Below are 17,655 nucleotides of genomic sequence, written 5' to 3' on the forward strand. Positions count from 1 at the left end.
CTTGCTCAGATCCAGCCATGTTGGCTTCATTTCATCTCCTCAGGTATAGACATGCCCCTTTCTGACTCAGGACTTTTGCACAGCTGGTCCTTCTCCTGGAATGAGTCGCCCCTCAGACATCAGATTTCATCTTTAAAAAATCACTTTCTTAGGAAGTCTTTCTTAGTCCCCCACTCTAGGTAATGTGCTTCCAAAGTACTGTCCGTTGTTTTTTTTTTTTTTTAAGCACTTGACATAGTTTGCACACACACATATATAGGTGCGATCTTGTGATTTCCCTTCTTGCCCCTCCAGACTGTGGGAACCACGAGGATGGGTCTGCATCTGTTTTTTGGTTTTGGTTTTGATTTCATCTTACCATTTCACCCCTAGAACCTAGCACTGAGCCCAAGGCACTCAGTGAGTGAGTGTGGAGGACAGATGTTGGTCCGCCATGTGCGCGCGTTTATTCAGCGTGGCCTCCAGATGGCGGTCAGACTCTCTCTCGTGCCTACAAGAGGCTGAAAGAAGCGTGGACTAAGCTGCTCACTGGAAGGAGGGAGGGTGTACTCTGTGGCTCAACAGGCCTGAGAAGTGGCGCTCAACTGTGAATTCAAAGCCCATCTACCCCCTTTGCTGCTGAATCCCCATAAAATACCCTCCTGTATAACTTGCACACAGTGCAGAAAACTATGCTGATGGACTCCCCATTTTTCTTGCATATATAGTCAGTAAATGTACATATCATTAACACTCAGTAGCAAAGCTCCAGATTTATAGAACTGTGAGTCTTGTTTCCTTTATTCCAGGATATTTCCTGTATGTTTTCTGGATGGGAAGTTGAGCTATGTGATGACCTTCATAGGGCCTAGGAACTCTCACTTCCAGAGACCCCACGCTGTCACAGAGTACAGTAAAGTGCACCGTGTTCCACATTGTGTGTGTGTGTGTGTGTGTGCATTATTAATTATATGTAAATATAATGAAAATATTTAATAACTTTGCTTTTGAAATCATACATTGACCTTCACAGTGTTCTTAAGACACTTTGAAACTAAAGTCCTTTTTACAGTCTGAAACATTTTTGTAGGTTTTTGAAAAAGCTGTAGGACCTGGGAATATGCACACACCCCATGCATAAAGGCTCTTGATTTGAAATCTCAGCCTGGCATGTCATAGTGAGTATTGACTAAGCTCCTGCTGAGAAATAGACACTGTGTGAGGTCCTTGGTACGTGGAGGCAAGTAGAAAGAGCGCTCACAGTGCAACAGAGGAGACAAACATGTGGCCAGTTAAAATGGAATGTGATCAGCATCATGGGAGCACACAGACAGAACCATCAGTCCTAACGTGCTGCTCCAGGGGTGTGACAGACTGAGTGGAGAAGGACTGGAAAAGGAGCCTTGACTGCCAAGCCATGGAGTTTGGACTTCTCATACAGACAAAGCAAGTCACAGAGGGCTTTTGAGTTAATGCACGGCAGGGTAATAGCTGCATTTTGTTACCAACTGTTGGCTGTGTAGAGGACTTAGCATCTGGTTCTCACACTGAATTCCTTGCTCCTTTGAGATGATTCAGGAGTAGGATCCAGCACCCCCATCCCAACTCCAGCCAGAATTGCTCTGCTTTCATCCATTTCGTATACTGGGGTTTTACATAAATATTTCATTTGGAAAATGTAGACTATAAACTTTCTGAGGACAGTCTTTTTGTTCACTAATGAGCCTAGAATTGGCCCTGAGTAGGTAGATGCTCAATAAATATTTGCTGAATGAATATGAATATTTGATACAGGAAAATCGATTTCAGTGTTGTGATAGTCGGGGCTATTATTGAGCAATTATTCACCCTGCTACCCCTCCCACTGTGGACAGAGTATACTTCCCTGGATCAAGATGTTAGTCTTAACCATGTAAACTGCCTTGGCAATGGAATGTTAGTGGATACAATATGAGCAAAGGCTTGAAAAGTGCTCATATAGTTGGGCTTCCCCTTTTACGCTCTTGCATTTTACATTAAGAATATGCCTTAATTAGCTGCTGGCCAAGAAGAATAAGATCTGGACATTAATTGCAGCTTGACAGATGTATACACCTGTGTAACCACCCACAATCAGGCTGTAGACCATTTCTCATATCCCCAAAAGTTCCCTTGTGCCCCTTTACAGTAAAATTTCTCCAATCCTTGACCCCAGTCAACCACTGATCTGCTTTTAGTAACTACAGATTAGTTTTATCTGCTCTAAAATTTCATATAAAAGGAATCATATGATAAATACTGTTTTGTGTTGGAATTCTTTTATTCACTTTTGATTAATATTTTTGAGATAAATCCATGTTGCTTTGTGTATCAGTATAGTAGTTTGTTACTTTTTATCACTGAATAGTATTTTGTTTATGGACAGAGCATATATTTGTGCATTTGCATGTTGATAGATATTTGGATTCTTTGCAGGGTTTTGCTATTTTGAATAAAGTGTGAATGCACAGGATTTTGTGTGGACATATATTTTTATTTCCTTTGAGTAAAAACCTAGGAGTGGAAGTGCTGAATCAAATGGTAAGTGTATTCTTACTTGTATAGGAAACAAACTATTTTCAAAAGTAATTATACCATTTTATATTCCTACTTCTTTTAATTGCCAGTCTTTATAAAGTTGTTCATTCTCAGTGGTCTGTAATGGCATCTCATTGTGGTTTTAAGTTGCACTTCCTTGATGACTAATAATATTGAGCATCTTTTCTGGTACTTATTGGCCATTTGTATATCTTTATTTTTTCTTTGCCCATATTTTTTGGTTGCTTATTTTCTTAACAATGTGTTACCTGTATACAAGTCCTTTGTATTGTGAATATTTTGTCCCCATCTGGGGCTTGTCTATTTGTTTTCATAGTGTCTTATGAAGAACAGAAGTTAACATTTTTTGGTAAAATCAAATTTATCATTTTTTCTTTTACTATTTATGCCTTTGTGTTATATCAAGGAAATCAATGCCTACCCCAAGATTGCAAAGATTTTTTCCTATGATTTTTTTCTGGAAGTGTTTGTGTCTGTGTGTATGTGATTTTAGTTTTTACATTTAGGTATAAGATCCATTTCAAATTACTTTTTGTATATGGTTTTAAACAGGTTTATGGTTTATTCATTTATTGCATATGAATATCTAGTTGTTCCAGCACCATTTGTTGTAGTGACTATCCTTTCCCCATCAAATTACTTTGGCATCTTCAAATGAATTCAGTTTGAGTGAAATCTGTTTCAATCTTTGAGTGAAAATGAGTTAACCATATATGTGTGGGCCAACTTCAGGTTTTTCTATTCTGTCACATTAGCCTATATGTTCATCCTTATGCCAGTCTCATACCCTCTTGATTACTATGGCTTTATAGTGAGTCTGCCAATCTCTGTAGTTTAATTGAAGTGTTTAGACCATTTACATTTAATGAAATCATAATATGATTTGATCTCCTCCTTTTTCTCCTCTTTTTTCTGCCTTCTTTTGGATTACTTGTGCATTTCTTTATAATTCTATTTACCTTCACATTGTCTTATAAGCCATATTTCTCTAATTTCTTTTTATATTAGTTGCTCTGGGACCTACAATGTGCATTGTTAATTTATCACAATCTGCCTTTAAATAATATTACACCACTTCATGTATTTTGTATTTCTCAATAGTTTTTCTATTTCTCTTTTCTCTCCTATATGCTATTGTTGTCATACATATTTCATAAACCCCACAATCTACTGTTACTATATTTGCTTTAAACAGTAAAGTATCTTTCAAAGAAATTTAAAAGTCTGAAGGGTTTTTTTATATTTACCATTTCTGATGTTTTATATTCCTTTGTATAATTTACTTCTGCCCAAAGAACTTTATCTAACATTTCTTAACATGTACGTCTGACGGCAACAAATTCTCTCAGATTTTGTTTTTGTAAAACCATCTTCATTTTCCCCTCATTTGTGAAAGGTATTTTCACTGGTTACCTAATTCTATATTGACAATTTCTGTCAGTCCTTTAAAGATATCCTTCCATTGTCTTATGATGTGCTTGGTTTGTGAAAAGAAGTCTGTAGTTATTATTAGGCTTATATCTCTGTACATAATGTCTTTTGTTTGTGTCTCAAGTTTCTCTTGATCACTGATTTTCAGGAATTTGACTGTGATGTGCCTTGGCTTGTTGTCTTTCTGTTTGTCCTGCTTGGGACTCATTGAGATTCTTGCATCTGAGGTTATAGTTTTCAAATTTTTCTGCTGTTATTTTTTCAAAAATTTTTTTCTGCTATCCCTCACCCTGCTGATCCTGCTCCTGGGAGTCCAATTACATCTCTGTCAGATTGCTTGATATTGTCATATGGGTCACTGAAATTCTGTTCTTTTGGGTTTTTGCATTTATTTTTTCTTTGTGCTCCATGTTCCTTTTTGAATACTTTCTGTTGATATATCTTCAAGTTCATTAATATTTTCTTCTGCACTGTCATCTGCTTCTAATTTCATGAAGTAAAATTTAATTTTAAACATTGCATTTTTCAAAAAATACTTTTTAAAAAAAATCTTTAATTTCCTCCTGAATTGCATGTGTTTTCCCTTAAATACTTGAACTTATTTATAATAGCTGTTTTAAAATCCTTGTATTCTAATTTTATTATGCTGTAATTTCTGGGTATGTTTCTATTGACTGTCTCCTGGGTTTGATGAAATTGTAACAGGCTGAACAGAAGTGATTCCATTTTGTTAAACTTCTAAATTAAAAAGTTGTTTTTCTTACTCTCGTAACCCAAACTGCATAGTTTGTAGCTGGACATTAGAATACAATGATTCTTGTTCACATAATGACTTTTGCTTACACTGTACACAGAATAATTATAGAAGAAATTATTAACACAGATGGCCATTCTTTACTAGCTTACTAACTAGATCTTTCTGAGGTTAACACGAACTGAATCTGCGACTTGACTTCATGAAGGGTGGTAGCCATGAATTGGCTCTCATCTGAGAAGTTCTTTGATGTTTATTTGCAATTTTATGATTATGCTTGCACGTCCTTTCTTAGATCACCATGAATCAGCCCCCCCCACACACACCTATCCCTATAAAACCTTTTGGTGGAGACTTCCAGTCAGGATGGAATAGACAGTCCCCTATGTCACTCTCTCCCATATATCAACCAATTTACAACTATAAAAAAGCAATGACAGCCAAGCTGGGGCCGCTAGAGCTCAGGGGAAGAGGAGGAGAGACCTACAGAGTACATGAAGGCAGGAGAAGCCATGATGAGAGAAAGAAAAAAACACTCCAACCATTTTGAATCCATGCTGCTTCCAGGCTAGAGCTGCTGAGCACATGGAGCAGGAGCCGGCACTAGCAAAAGCTGCAGCTGTGCCCTTCGGATAAAGTTGCTTCGAGGCAGCAGGGGAGAAAAGGGCCTTGGTGGCCCCCAGGCCAGCAAGACCACTAATAGGGTTCCCGTGGACCCACACAGGAGCAAGGAGCCAGAACAACTGAAAAAAGGGAGCCATTCAGAGGCCGGTGAGTCATCACAAGGGACCGGGCAGGGTCCGTCCCATGGGAAGTGTTTGGAGCATGGGCAGTGGATGAGGTGGGAACACTGGGAGAACACTGGGGCACAGCAAGGACAGACGACCTGCCCCACAATCAGCACAGGACCACTCAGAGGAGACTGGTCAGGAATATAGAATTGCATGGGGTGCAGTCTGATGAAAAGACTCAGGCCCAGACCAGAGTTTCTACACAACCCAGGTGCACCAGATTTCACTAGACCCTGAAGTTTCTATGAAGTCATCCATTAAACCCTGAGCTGCACAAAAAGCCTTCCCTAGGGAAACAGGAGCAAAGCAGCAATTTAGCTCAACCACACAGCTCAAGTGCGGGTCCCCACAGGAAGTTCCCCCATTTTAGAAGTAAGCAAAGGACAACAAATTAGTTCCAGTCCAGAGTTTAAGTGGTGTGAACAGCAAATAATCCAACACAGAACTGAAAGAAAAAACAATGTACCCACAACCAGAGACAAAGTTTGACATTAACCAGTAAAGGTCTTATTTCACCAAAGAACGTCTATAACACCTAGAAGGACTGGAAGTCTCCTGGCCTCCCAAGCCAGAAATGGGGGAGGGCCAGGGACCTCAGCCATGCCCTCGAACACTCACAACCAGTCCCAAGGGTGGGAGCAAAGGGCCTCGGCCACAGCCCCCAACACGGGCAAACAGCCCAGAGACGACCACCGAGCTGCAGCATGAAGGGCCCCAGGTTCCTGAGCTGGGGTGGTGGGGGGGCGAGGGCTTTTGCCACAGCCCCCTGACATCTGCACCCAGCCCAGCAATGACCAAGCCACCGCTGGAAGCCCCCTGGTCTCCCCTGTGGGAATGAGGGGGGTGCCACAGGCCTCCATCCCACCCCTCCTCCTTCCCCCTTCTTCCATCCCATTTCCTTCCCCTTTCTCATCTCCCCCTTCCTCCCAACTGCTCTGCAACATCATAGAATGTAAAAAAAATAATATTAATAAAAAAATAATAAAACAACAACAACAAAACCCTTTGGCAAGTCTGGAAAAGTGGAGATGGTCTTTGAGACATAGTTACACCATTTCCCCAGGCTGCCAGCTTCCTGATTAAAGGCTACCTTTCCTTACACCAACACTTGTCTCTCAATTATTGGCTATTGAGCAGTGAACAAACGGACCTTTGGGGTTTTGCTAACAAAATGATGCATATATTTCCTTGAGCACACTGCCTATCACTTAACTAGCATATATTGAGGTTTTACTGTAATTATCATAAACACTTTAGAGCTCAAAAATGCTGGGCAGACTGATGTGCCATTGCAGAGGATGAAGTCAAAGGTGCAGAACCACCACTAGTGTGAGGATTGTGAAGATGGGCATAGTTTGATTTGAAAAAATTATGTAACACCACATCCACCATACTTTTTTTTTTTTGTCCCTTGTGGTTTCTAAAATGTATCTTTGTGGGCCGGCCCGTGGCTCACTCGGGAGAGTGCGGTGCTGATAACACCAAGGCCCCGGGTTCGGATCCCATATACGGATAGCCGGTTTGCTCACTGGCTGAGCGTGGTGCTGACAACACCAAGTCAAGGGTTAAGATCCCCTTACCGGTCATCTTTAAAAAAAAAAAAAAAAAATGTATCTTTGTGTACTTGATAATTTGATATTCACCACAAAGCAGTGTGACTCCACTCACTTTGCAGTAATACGTATTCAAAAAAGCAGCCCATCTTATCCATCAGCCTGTAACTCCACACCTGATAGCATATGCTAAGGAGAAGGGTTCAATTTTTCTTAAGTGAGTGAGTGAACCACATTTTGTAGATGACGAAAGGGATGCTCAGTGAAGTCCTGACTTGTCCAATATCACATTGCTCAGAAGAAAGGGCACCAGGACTAGGCCATGCTAGCTCTCAAGGAAGAAGCTTCTGACAGAATTGCTCAATAATTAAATCCAATAATCTACCAAACTCTCTTATTTAAGACAGTGTGTTCTTGACCACTGAACATATTAAAACAGAAGCTAGAAAATACCTTTTAATGTTGTTTCCTGTCCTTTGAGAGAAGCATGACCAATTGCTCTTTGAGAGCTTCCCTGCAACGAGATCCCATTTTGATGCCGAAGGGTTCCTGCTCTGCTCTAAGCAGCACATTTGCTAGCACCCTCTCAGATGCAGAAAATTAATTTAAGCTGACATAAGAGATGCTTCTTGGAATGAAGGCAATATCAGGAAATATGGCCTTAAATGCTATTAAATGAAGAATAATCTCTGTGTACTAAGGACAAATTGAAAGGCGAAAAGCTTAATGCTCTCCCCTTCTTTCAGAAAGATTGGGGATGGGTTCCATTCACAAGTTCTTACATGTGCTTGTGGCTCTCCTATATTCTGTCTTTAAATGCTGAAGATTTATTAAAGCAAAGCAGCACACTGCCAGACAGATATTAGAAACATTTTTATTTAAATTCAGACAATAGAAAGGTATCACAGAAAAAAATACAGAAATTTGCAACAACAGAATGTAACTTGGAAAATTAGCTAATGAGAAGAAGATATTCTTATTTTTATCAAGTGATTTGTTAGTTTTTAATAGAATAATTTACCACCTCAACAAAGATACCCCTTGCTGGTATCTTTTGCACACAGATTGAAATTGGTATCTGCTAAAAACCTTCCAAAGTGAAACAGTCAAGGCAGCATCTCCCCAATATTGAGATACGACTTGGGGAATTGAAATGGTAACACTGGAAAGTTAAAGAAAAAATAAAACAAAAAACACCCCTGAATTTCAGCCCACAGATAGTGTTTGTAGATCTGATAGAAATCAGGCAATCCTAAGTCTGGACTGCACCCACCCACCAACCCCCCACATCCACCCACCCACACACACACACTACATCCTGGGGCACAAGTGCCATCGATGCCCTTGCCATGTGCAGGCACAGGAGCCCTAGATTAAAAACAAAAAGATATGGGCCCTGGAACCCTGAATCTATGCTGAGGCCTTTTTGAATCCTGGGTGGATGGGGCAGTGGATAAGAAATGTAAAAACTTTTACAACTTTGGCAAGTTTAAGTATACAAATCACTATTTCTTGATTGTCACTTTTGTAAGGAAATATCATTCTACCTCTTGAAAAGATATTCTCCTGTCTTTTGACTTTCCTCTCAAAAATTTGGAGGGCAAACTCCTATAAAATAGAGGTGAACTAAAACCTTTTACTAGTAATAATAGTTTAGTTTATCGTTTTTCACCTTTTCTATTTAAAAAGCATATAAAATGTATAATCTAACATTGACAACCCCAAGATGTTGCTGGTAATGGAGGGTTGGGAACAACATAGTTTTAAAAAATTGGGCCTATATACATTAAATTGCTTTATAGTAAATTGTACATCAGACCTCATAAAATACTAGCTAATCCAAATTTCACCACTCCTCTCAATCTTAATACCCGTGTGAAGGTATTAAAATCAGTACTGAGCCAAGAAGTATGGGGCCTGATAATTTGCAGAGCTGATTTTTCTAAAATGCTATATAATTAGCTGTATGTTCATTTTTTTCTTATAAACTCTAAGTTTAAAAAACAAGAGACTTTTAAGAATAATCAGTGCTATAAAATACTATTCCAAGAACTCACAATCTTCTTTGAAGTTGAGATTTTATTTATGCTTACAGTGATTTTGCTACCTGTAGTACATGATTATTCCATTCCAAAGGGTAATGAAGGGTGTTTAAAGACCAGACACAAGACCCCAAGTTAGAATTCAATCATAAGTTGAAAGGGTAAATTTCTGTTCCTGGTGTCAGGATAAAAGGAATTTTAAATGCTCTTGATGATTTACTATGTTCAGCCTGTCTTTGTAATTTTGGATGAAATTTTGAGGAGAATAGGAAGAGAAAAATTAGATACATTTTAAAATAAAAATATAAGACTCTGGTTATGCAGTTCCTTTTCTGGTTACTGAAAGAATCCTTCATAGATCTATAGGAATAAATTATTAATGTATCCAAATTTCTACCAGTAAGCAGAGTAAGCAGAGTTATCTTGTAAATCTGGAGGACACTTAGAGTTATGAATTATCATAGAAACACTTAACTCCTAAATTGCCATGACCCTGCCTGGGCTCATGCTTGGGGGTGTTGGTGGAGACAAAAAAAGAGAAGGTGGGTTCCCTGTGTCTACTGAAGGAGGTATGATTGATAAGTTGTATTCTTTCTAATATGACCATGGAATGCCCTGCCACGTCTGTTCTAACAGGTGACAGCTATAAAACTGACACTTGGATGGACATCAGGAAACAATACATAAGCAGCTAACAAAGCACCCACTGTATGCCTAGAACTGGGCTAGTCGCTCCAGGGAAATATAAAAATAGGAGACACATCTGGGTCCTACCTCCAAAAGCATAAAATATGATTTAAAATGTGCTTTTTTATTTCTTATCTAAAAATTAGAAATTCTAAGTAATGTGTTTATGTTAACCTAAAGTCCTTTCTTAGTTCTGTATCCTTCCCAAGGAAGGCAGGTTAATTTGAGTGTTGTTACAACTGGCAGATACTGCTGATAAATAACATACTCAAACACAGAATCCAGCAACATAGCAATTGGTAGCCACTGAAACTGTTTATGCAAATCACATTAAACTGCTTGGGGAAATGACATCACATAAATACTAAATCACAGCACGTAAGTGAGGAAAATAGCTTCAAACACTCAGACCTTGTTTGGTTACATTTTGTCAAGGCTTAGATTTCCTAAACTAAGTCTTATTTAAACTAATTATAGTTTACTGATGATGCTTATATATTCTACTGGACTTAATTTTCAGCATAGTATTATCAAGCACTGCTGAACCGTTTCTGAAAATATAGCTACAACTCTTCATTTTAGAAATTCACAGAAAATCCAAGTACTAAAGGTTACAGGGGCCCTATCTGTGGACTGCTTGACTGCAGACCACTTCTCCGAGGCACAGTCTTCTTCAGCACGGACCCCTCTCCAAGGTGTAGCCCTCAGCACAGAAGGGTGAACTCAGGTAAAACACCTCCTCCATAAGATTTTGTGCAAATGGAAAGATTTTGAAAGCCCCTCTAAGACCTTAGATCCAGGTCCTTAGGAACTTCCTCAACTCTAGCTGCCATTTAACCAAAGGAAAACGATACCTTTATCAAACAACTGGTCCACTCAGAAAGGCTTCAAAGTCACATGCCTGCAAAAATACATACTAAGGGGTGGAAGTAAATATATGTGTTGTTTCTAAGAGCCAATGGCTCTTATAGTGAATAGAGTTGGCCACTTTGCCCACATAATTATGATTTAAGAAAACACAGCATGCGACATAGACTATCACAGCATTTTTAACCCTCTATCAATATCCAACATGTATAAAACATGCAAAGATGATCTTGAAGAGACACTACATGTCTATACAGATTTAAGGTAGGAAAGTTCTGTGTCTTTCTGACACACAAATATTTAAGGAAATTGCTAACTTGATGAGTTAATATTCTCTGAAACAACTTCTCAGGCAATTCTATTATTGTGTCTTCAATGTACATTACCTGAAACTTCAAAAAATTGGTAAGCCACACAAACCATATCATGTTATTTTGGAATCTGCACAATTTAACGCACCCTAACGGGAGCATAATGATTATGTTCATGAAAGTCATAAAGCAATTTTATATTTACAAGTACTTTACAAAAATAATTCAAAACCTGTAATCAATCAAAAATTTCCCCATTTCACAGATAATGAACTAGACATTGAGATAAACTGCCTACAAAATCAATTCAAATGAGAATATGAATGTGTTGTCTTTAAACTTCCAGCCCTTAGAAGTTCTCTCTGCCTCTCTTTAATTAATTCATCAAAGTGGCTTAGTTGAAAGTTCATATAGGATTTCTTTACTAATCAACTATTCTTCCACTCTTAAAATAAGTAGGACTAGTGAAGAACACTACTATTTAAAGTCCCATGGCAAGTTAAAAGACAAACAGAAACGTAAGCAAACATCATTTCACAATTAGGTTGCAGCCTAATTCTGGGGTTTGGAGCATTCAGCCAGGAAACACAGAGCATCCGTACAGAAACAGACCCAATTGCCCTGACAGAGATTGATATTCCAACATCTGATTTGTTTTCAAGGTTCAGAATGAGGTCCTAACTAAGATATGAGAAAGTAATTTCTTCATCTAAATTATGATGATCTTCTGGCTGTCCCAATTCAACACTCTGATATATCCTACTATATTCAACATCAAAGTAAACAGGTAAAAAAACTTGTCACATGGGCCGGCCCGTGGCTCACTCGGTAGAGTGCGGTGCTGATAACACCAAGGCCCCGGGTTCGGATCCCATATACGGATGGCCGGTTCGCTCATTGGCTGAGCGTGGTGCTGACACCAAGTCAAGGGTTAAGATCCCCTTACCGGTTATCTTTAAAAAAAAAAAAAAAAAAAAAAAAAAAAACTTGTCACAAACCAGTATGAATAGTTAAGTTACATCTCAATCAATGACCCTATCAAGACTCTAAAGACACAAGCTATTTCTGTTATCTCCAGATGGGTGGCTTCAAAGAAAAGGGACATAATGTACTTTCCAATGTAATAGTGTAAATCAAATTACATGGATTTTAAGAATACCAATTCACCTTAAAGAGCTTATTCATTGAGGAAAAGGACTACTTATTAAATTTTTGTGAGAAAATGAAAAAAAATTAAACTAGGCTATGTTGACAGCATATGACAGAATATTCCCAAAGCTGTTGTCTCAATGGAAAACATGATAAATAAGTCATTATTTTAAACAAAAAAAATTTTTTCATATAAGATATACTGTCAAGCTTGAAACTAAATCCAAACTTCCCTGTAAAATAGCCTCTAGGACACTATCTGATGTAATAGGAACTCAAGAATACCGGATAAATAAATGTTACATAATTTGCATTAATGAGTTTTAGATCTTACTTTTTAACTGATCTCTAACATCTCTTTTAGTTGTTAAAAAAGATCTTCTGTTAAGAGTTTAAATTCTATTTTGATCTTTAACAAGCCTAATTATCTTTTTTGTATGATATTTAAAATGTAAATAGCATTACTTAACACAGTAATTATAAAATACATAAATCAAAGATTTGCTAAAAATTTCAATTATTAAAATTCAGCAACTTTACTGATTTTATCTTGATAAAAGAGTAAATTATACTTTGAAATATATATATATATTTTTTCCTGTCAGCTTTATCTACTTCATTGACTTTTCAATTAATAATAAAGTTTATTCAAACAGTAAACCAGAAAATACTCATACTTCCTATGGTGGCCTTAAACAGCATTTTTTAACCCCAAAGTGTTATCCAGAGCCATTTCAGGCAGCAAATGTAACCAAAGTATAAACAGTAAAAATTCACATTCCTTTGAATAACTGTCCTTCCATTTAGAAAACAATGAACTTCTTAGGTAGGCAGTTCTTGTTCAACTCCATGTTAGCATGGAATTGAAGCAAAAAAAAAAAAAAAAGTAAAAAGTGAATAGAAATAATATGCGTTGTTATTAAAACATATGCTATCTGAATGTTAGGTTCCCACAGAAATATTTTGCCATACATTTTTAAAATCACTTCTCAAGGGTAGCTGTTTTCATTTGAGGACTAATTTCATTATCTATTGCCATTTTATAATGAAGTGCTCCATGTCAAGTTTCTCATTGGAGTTACCAGCAAACACTGTCACATACCTCCAGTTCAAGATATGAGTAACAGTGTAACATTTAGTTTCAGGTATAAATTATATATGTATAAAACAAATAGAGTTGCCATTATTTATATACTGCAATAAATACCCAAGAATGAATACAAGTTATTTTTCATAAAATACTATTTCTAATCAATTTAGGAGATTTCCAAACTATGAGGACATTAAATACTCAAATCACCAGGTAATCCCCTGTTACAGAATGCCAGTCAGGTGAGATCTGAAGAGATTCTTTTATTGGTAGCCATATACAGTTGACTATACCTGCAATCTCTGTGTTTTTTTACTATTTAAGAAAAAATATATAACCTTAGTCATTTAAAACATCATCAATGTAATAATCACTATGGACTCTCACTGGATCTCTTAAAATTTTGTTAAAAATTGCCAAAGTCATGATAAACACAATTATTGCAGCTACATCATTTGAAAAAGTAACATAAATTATGCTGCTAAAGACAAAAAACATTGAAATACATAAGCATCACAACATAACACAGCAGTAACTCATAACTATTTAATATGAAAAATTAAATTTAAAAAGCTATATTAGAGAACTTGGGAATTTCTCACTTTTGCAAAACATTCCATTTATATACCTCCAACTTCTATGATACAGTATACAATAAAATACTTTTAAAAGATATGACATTCCAACGATTCATTTATACAAATAATATTGCCAATACTAATAAAAGCGATGCCCTTAAACATGAACTGTTCTGCTAATTATGATTTTAAAATGTTTTTTTCATTTTACATTTTAGTTATCAGTTAGCATTACATATTACTCAGTTCTATGCTGACAGAGAGGGTCCTAGTCAAAATACTGTTTCTCAAAAGTAATGTACATCATATTGCTTGAAACTAAACAACCATATAAAAGTGGATTAGTAATCATTTATCTAAACATTGATTATGAAAGACAACTGGCATATATTCAGGCAGAGTGTTAAGTTCATGATGGTTTATTTACAATAAAAGTACTTTTACTGAAGCTAACATGATATATAAGTTTCTATGTCAATTACTACAGTCTCTTAAAGTTATAAAAATATTATATAAAATACCACAGGCTTTAGAGGATATAACTTCATGTGGTTCTGATACTAGCAGCTGAAAAGTGTTTATAATTTAAAAATAAATAAACTATAGAGGTAAACCAGTTAAAAACAGCAGAGGACTGCAATTGTCACGAGAGTGAAAAGAATTGCTTAAATACACAATTAACAAAAAGGTGAAGCAGTTGGATCAAAAGTTTTAAAAACCTCTTTCAGAGATTTGTCATCTGTTTCTATACTGGGATCATTATCTGGGGTTGGGCTCATTTGTCCTGGCTGCTTTGACTGCCTTGGATCGCTGTACTGGGGTCTAATTAAGCCTGTTAATGCCTGAATAGGAAGACTGTGCACTGCGGGGACCTGAACCTTACCAGAGCTCCTGAGAATATCTGCCTGCGGGTCAGCTGGCTCATCAACAGACACTTCCACGTGTGGAGTGGTTTTCTGTAGCAGGATAGCTTCTCCAGGAGAAGGTTCATTTTTGTCACTACTTTTAAGACTACCACTTTTTTTCTGGTTCTCTGTATTTTCTCCTACAGAAACTGTTGCTAGCTCTGATGTAGATGATGAACCATGCTCCCTAGGGTCATACAAGCTAATACCACTAAGAACTGAACTTGGAGTTCCCAGTGGAAGGCCAGCTGAAGATAAGAGTTTAGGAGCATATGGAGGCAGAGGCCCAGGACTAGCACTGCTACTTATTGCCCCTGAAGGCTGTGATGAACTAGGGTTTGATCCGGCTAAATGAGGGGCAGCCTTTGATGTATGTGATTCCTTCATAACCGCGTGATGAGACTCTGTGTTAGGCAGTCTGTGAAGCCTAGGATCAAAGTTTTTTTGCAGCCTAGGATCTCCTAATTTACCTCCTGAACTATGCAAGTCTCCAAACTGTTCCAGGTAGCTTTCTCTGTTTGTGTTAATTTTGGCTTTGCCTGCTAATTTTGGATCAATGGACACTGTGTTTTGAGGCAGATCACTTTTTGTGTTCCATAACCTATTTAGCCTCTGGTCAGCTATAAGAGGGGGCAGAGGTAAATTAATTGAAGATACTGGGTCAGGTTTAGGTAAAGGTACTGGAAGTAAGTCTTCTGGAGCCCACACGATGTGTTTTGCAAAGTTTGGTTTGGTTAGGATAATGTCCATTTTAATGTGACTGAACTGTCTCAATTGTGACCTTGGATCCTGGAGCATTATACCAGGTGAAGAGTCCAAAGGTATTAAGAAAGCTTTTTCTCTCAGTTCTCTTTCTGTATCTTCATCATCATCATCTCCTCTTTTGTGTTTGACATTAGTGACAACATTTGCATGATGTAAATCATACTTTGCTCCACCAACAGAAGAGCCTACACGACTGCTTCCATTCCCTCTTAATTTCCTGGGATCCCATGCAAGTCTAAGATCCAGTGGGGCAGACTCAGAAGGTTTTCTAATGTCTTGCCTTGGCATAGTCCTAAGTCTAGGGTCAACCATTTGATTTCCTTTACTTTTCTCTTTAGCGAGTCTCGGATCAGTAGGAGTGCTGAGTTCTGAGGAGGGTTGTTGCTGATTCCTTAAAGTTTCCGTTTGTTTCTGTAATGTTTTCAGTATTGACTTGACACTGCTTCCTTCTTCCTCTTCACTACTGGAATACCAGTTAACTGTATCATCTAAATGCAGACAAAAACTTATGGTAAAGAATGAAGCATTCATATTTGGCCTTAATTAAGATTAAAAAAACACATAGTATTACTGGAATAAGTGTAGTCTACCTTCAAGAAAATGCAGGATAGAAATGCCAGTTTTCAATACTGGAATAAGATTAGATGTGGAAGGGCAATTATCAATTCAGTCATCATACTCCATAAAGGAAGAGGTGTGATATTGGAATATGTGTAACACTCTTCCAGTCAGAGAAAAGTCAGCATCCTTCACGTCAACTGGCCAAAGGGAATTCAGAAGAGTGTGTGGTACATATGGCAGAGTTGGAGGAGAAGGGAAAATAGTCTTGGAAAGGCATTCTAAAATGTTTTGGGTCTCTTCAATTCAAGGAATCCTTAAGCTTCACAGCTCTGGATTTATCAAGGTAACAAGGGAATGGAAAGAAAACAAAACAAAGCACTAATAATGATGGTTAAGAGAGCAATGGGAACTGAGCAAATGAGGGACGAGGTGGAGACTTTTCATTTACACTTTTACTATATTCTTAGATGTTTTTGACTTATGTGAATATATTAGCTTTTCAAACATTAAGTTAAAAAATAACAAATAAAACTAACATCCTAAGATTTATATACTTAAACATTAAGCAAACACTTTGAGCCTTACCTCATGTGTTAGACACAATTTTAAGAAGCCTAGCTATTAGAGGTCTTCTCTCTAGTGGAGTAGAAAGGATTACAAACTGATGCTTCACAAGGGTGATTCTCTTTTCTCTCCATTAAAAGATACATAGGTTGGCTCTGAATTGGCCACAAAGTATCTACTCTTTACATTCTTGTCAGAACATAGAGTATAGATACATATACTTCCATCCTGGAATATCTTGGATCAGTAGAATATCCAAGATATTCTCATTTTTATTTCATCTCATTGCTCACTAATGTGTTTCTACTACTTGAAACTTCAGTGTTTCAGGCTTAGTTTGAATGAAGCAGTGCTTACAAAACAAGCATGGGTACTTAGGGTGGGATGTGGCTTAAAACAGCATATAGTATGTCATAATGGCAAAAGGTTTTACTCAAATCTCAGTGTCTGAAAAAACTACTTCTAGACACTAGATCTGCCTAGAGCTGGGCTTGTGGTTCACTTTTACCAGTTGCAGTTATTTTAAATATTTCTGTATAGTAATTTCATTCCTCAGAGTATCTGTCACTTCTATCCTTATTTTCTTTTCATTTTCAAAATATTTTATAAGCACTCTCCTTTTGGGAATGAGAGTGAATATAGTAACAGAAGGAGAGTAGGAGAGTAGATATAGGCCAATGGAAAACAGATATTAGATAGGAAAGGATATTTAACTGCTTTTTATCAAAAGAGAGATAAAATTCATAAAAGCATTAAAATTTATAGAAATGAACACAAACAGAAAAAAACCCTAGCTGTTCGAGATTATTTCTGTGTACAGAGCAAACAACCCTCATAGAACATTACCAATTGTACAATATTGTAGTATAAAACTTTATATCACTTAGATGCTTTAATTTTCTTGTTTATGAAAACATAAACCTCTGTAAGACTTTATAGAAAGATTTCCATTAAAATGGTTGTTTTTAAAAATTAAGTTTTAGTATGTAAAGGAGTAAATTTAAATTGTACAGGAAATTCACTTATTAGGAGTCCCTCATTTTCCTGTGAC

At 37.2% G+C, this 17,655-nt stretch overlaps 1 protein-coding gene across 1 annotated transcript in view; it reads right to left on the reverse strand.

Moving 5' to 3' along the window:
* Positions 1–13,964: 13,964 nt before the first annotated feature.
* The window catches only part of ZC3H6 (zinc finger CCCH-type containing 6), a 63,391-nt gene continuing 59,700 nt past the window's right edge, over positions 13,965–17,655 (reverse strand). Inside the window, exon 12 of the mRNA XM_063078402.1 lies at positions 13,965–15,967. Within this exon, the coding sequence (XP_062934472.1) occupies positions 14,487–15,967 (1,481 nt within the window). The 3' untranslated portion in view covers positions 13,965–14,486. The remainder of the gene's footprint in view (positions 15,968–17,655) is intronic.

This window comes from Cynocephalus volans, chromosome 14, assembly GCF_027409185.1.
Source record: "Cynocephalus volans isolate mCynVol1 chromosome 14, mCynVol1.pri, whole genome shotgun sequence".
NCBI lineage: Eukaryota > Metazoa > Chordata > Mammalia > Dermoptera > Cynocephalidae > Cynocephalus > Cynocephalus volans.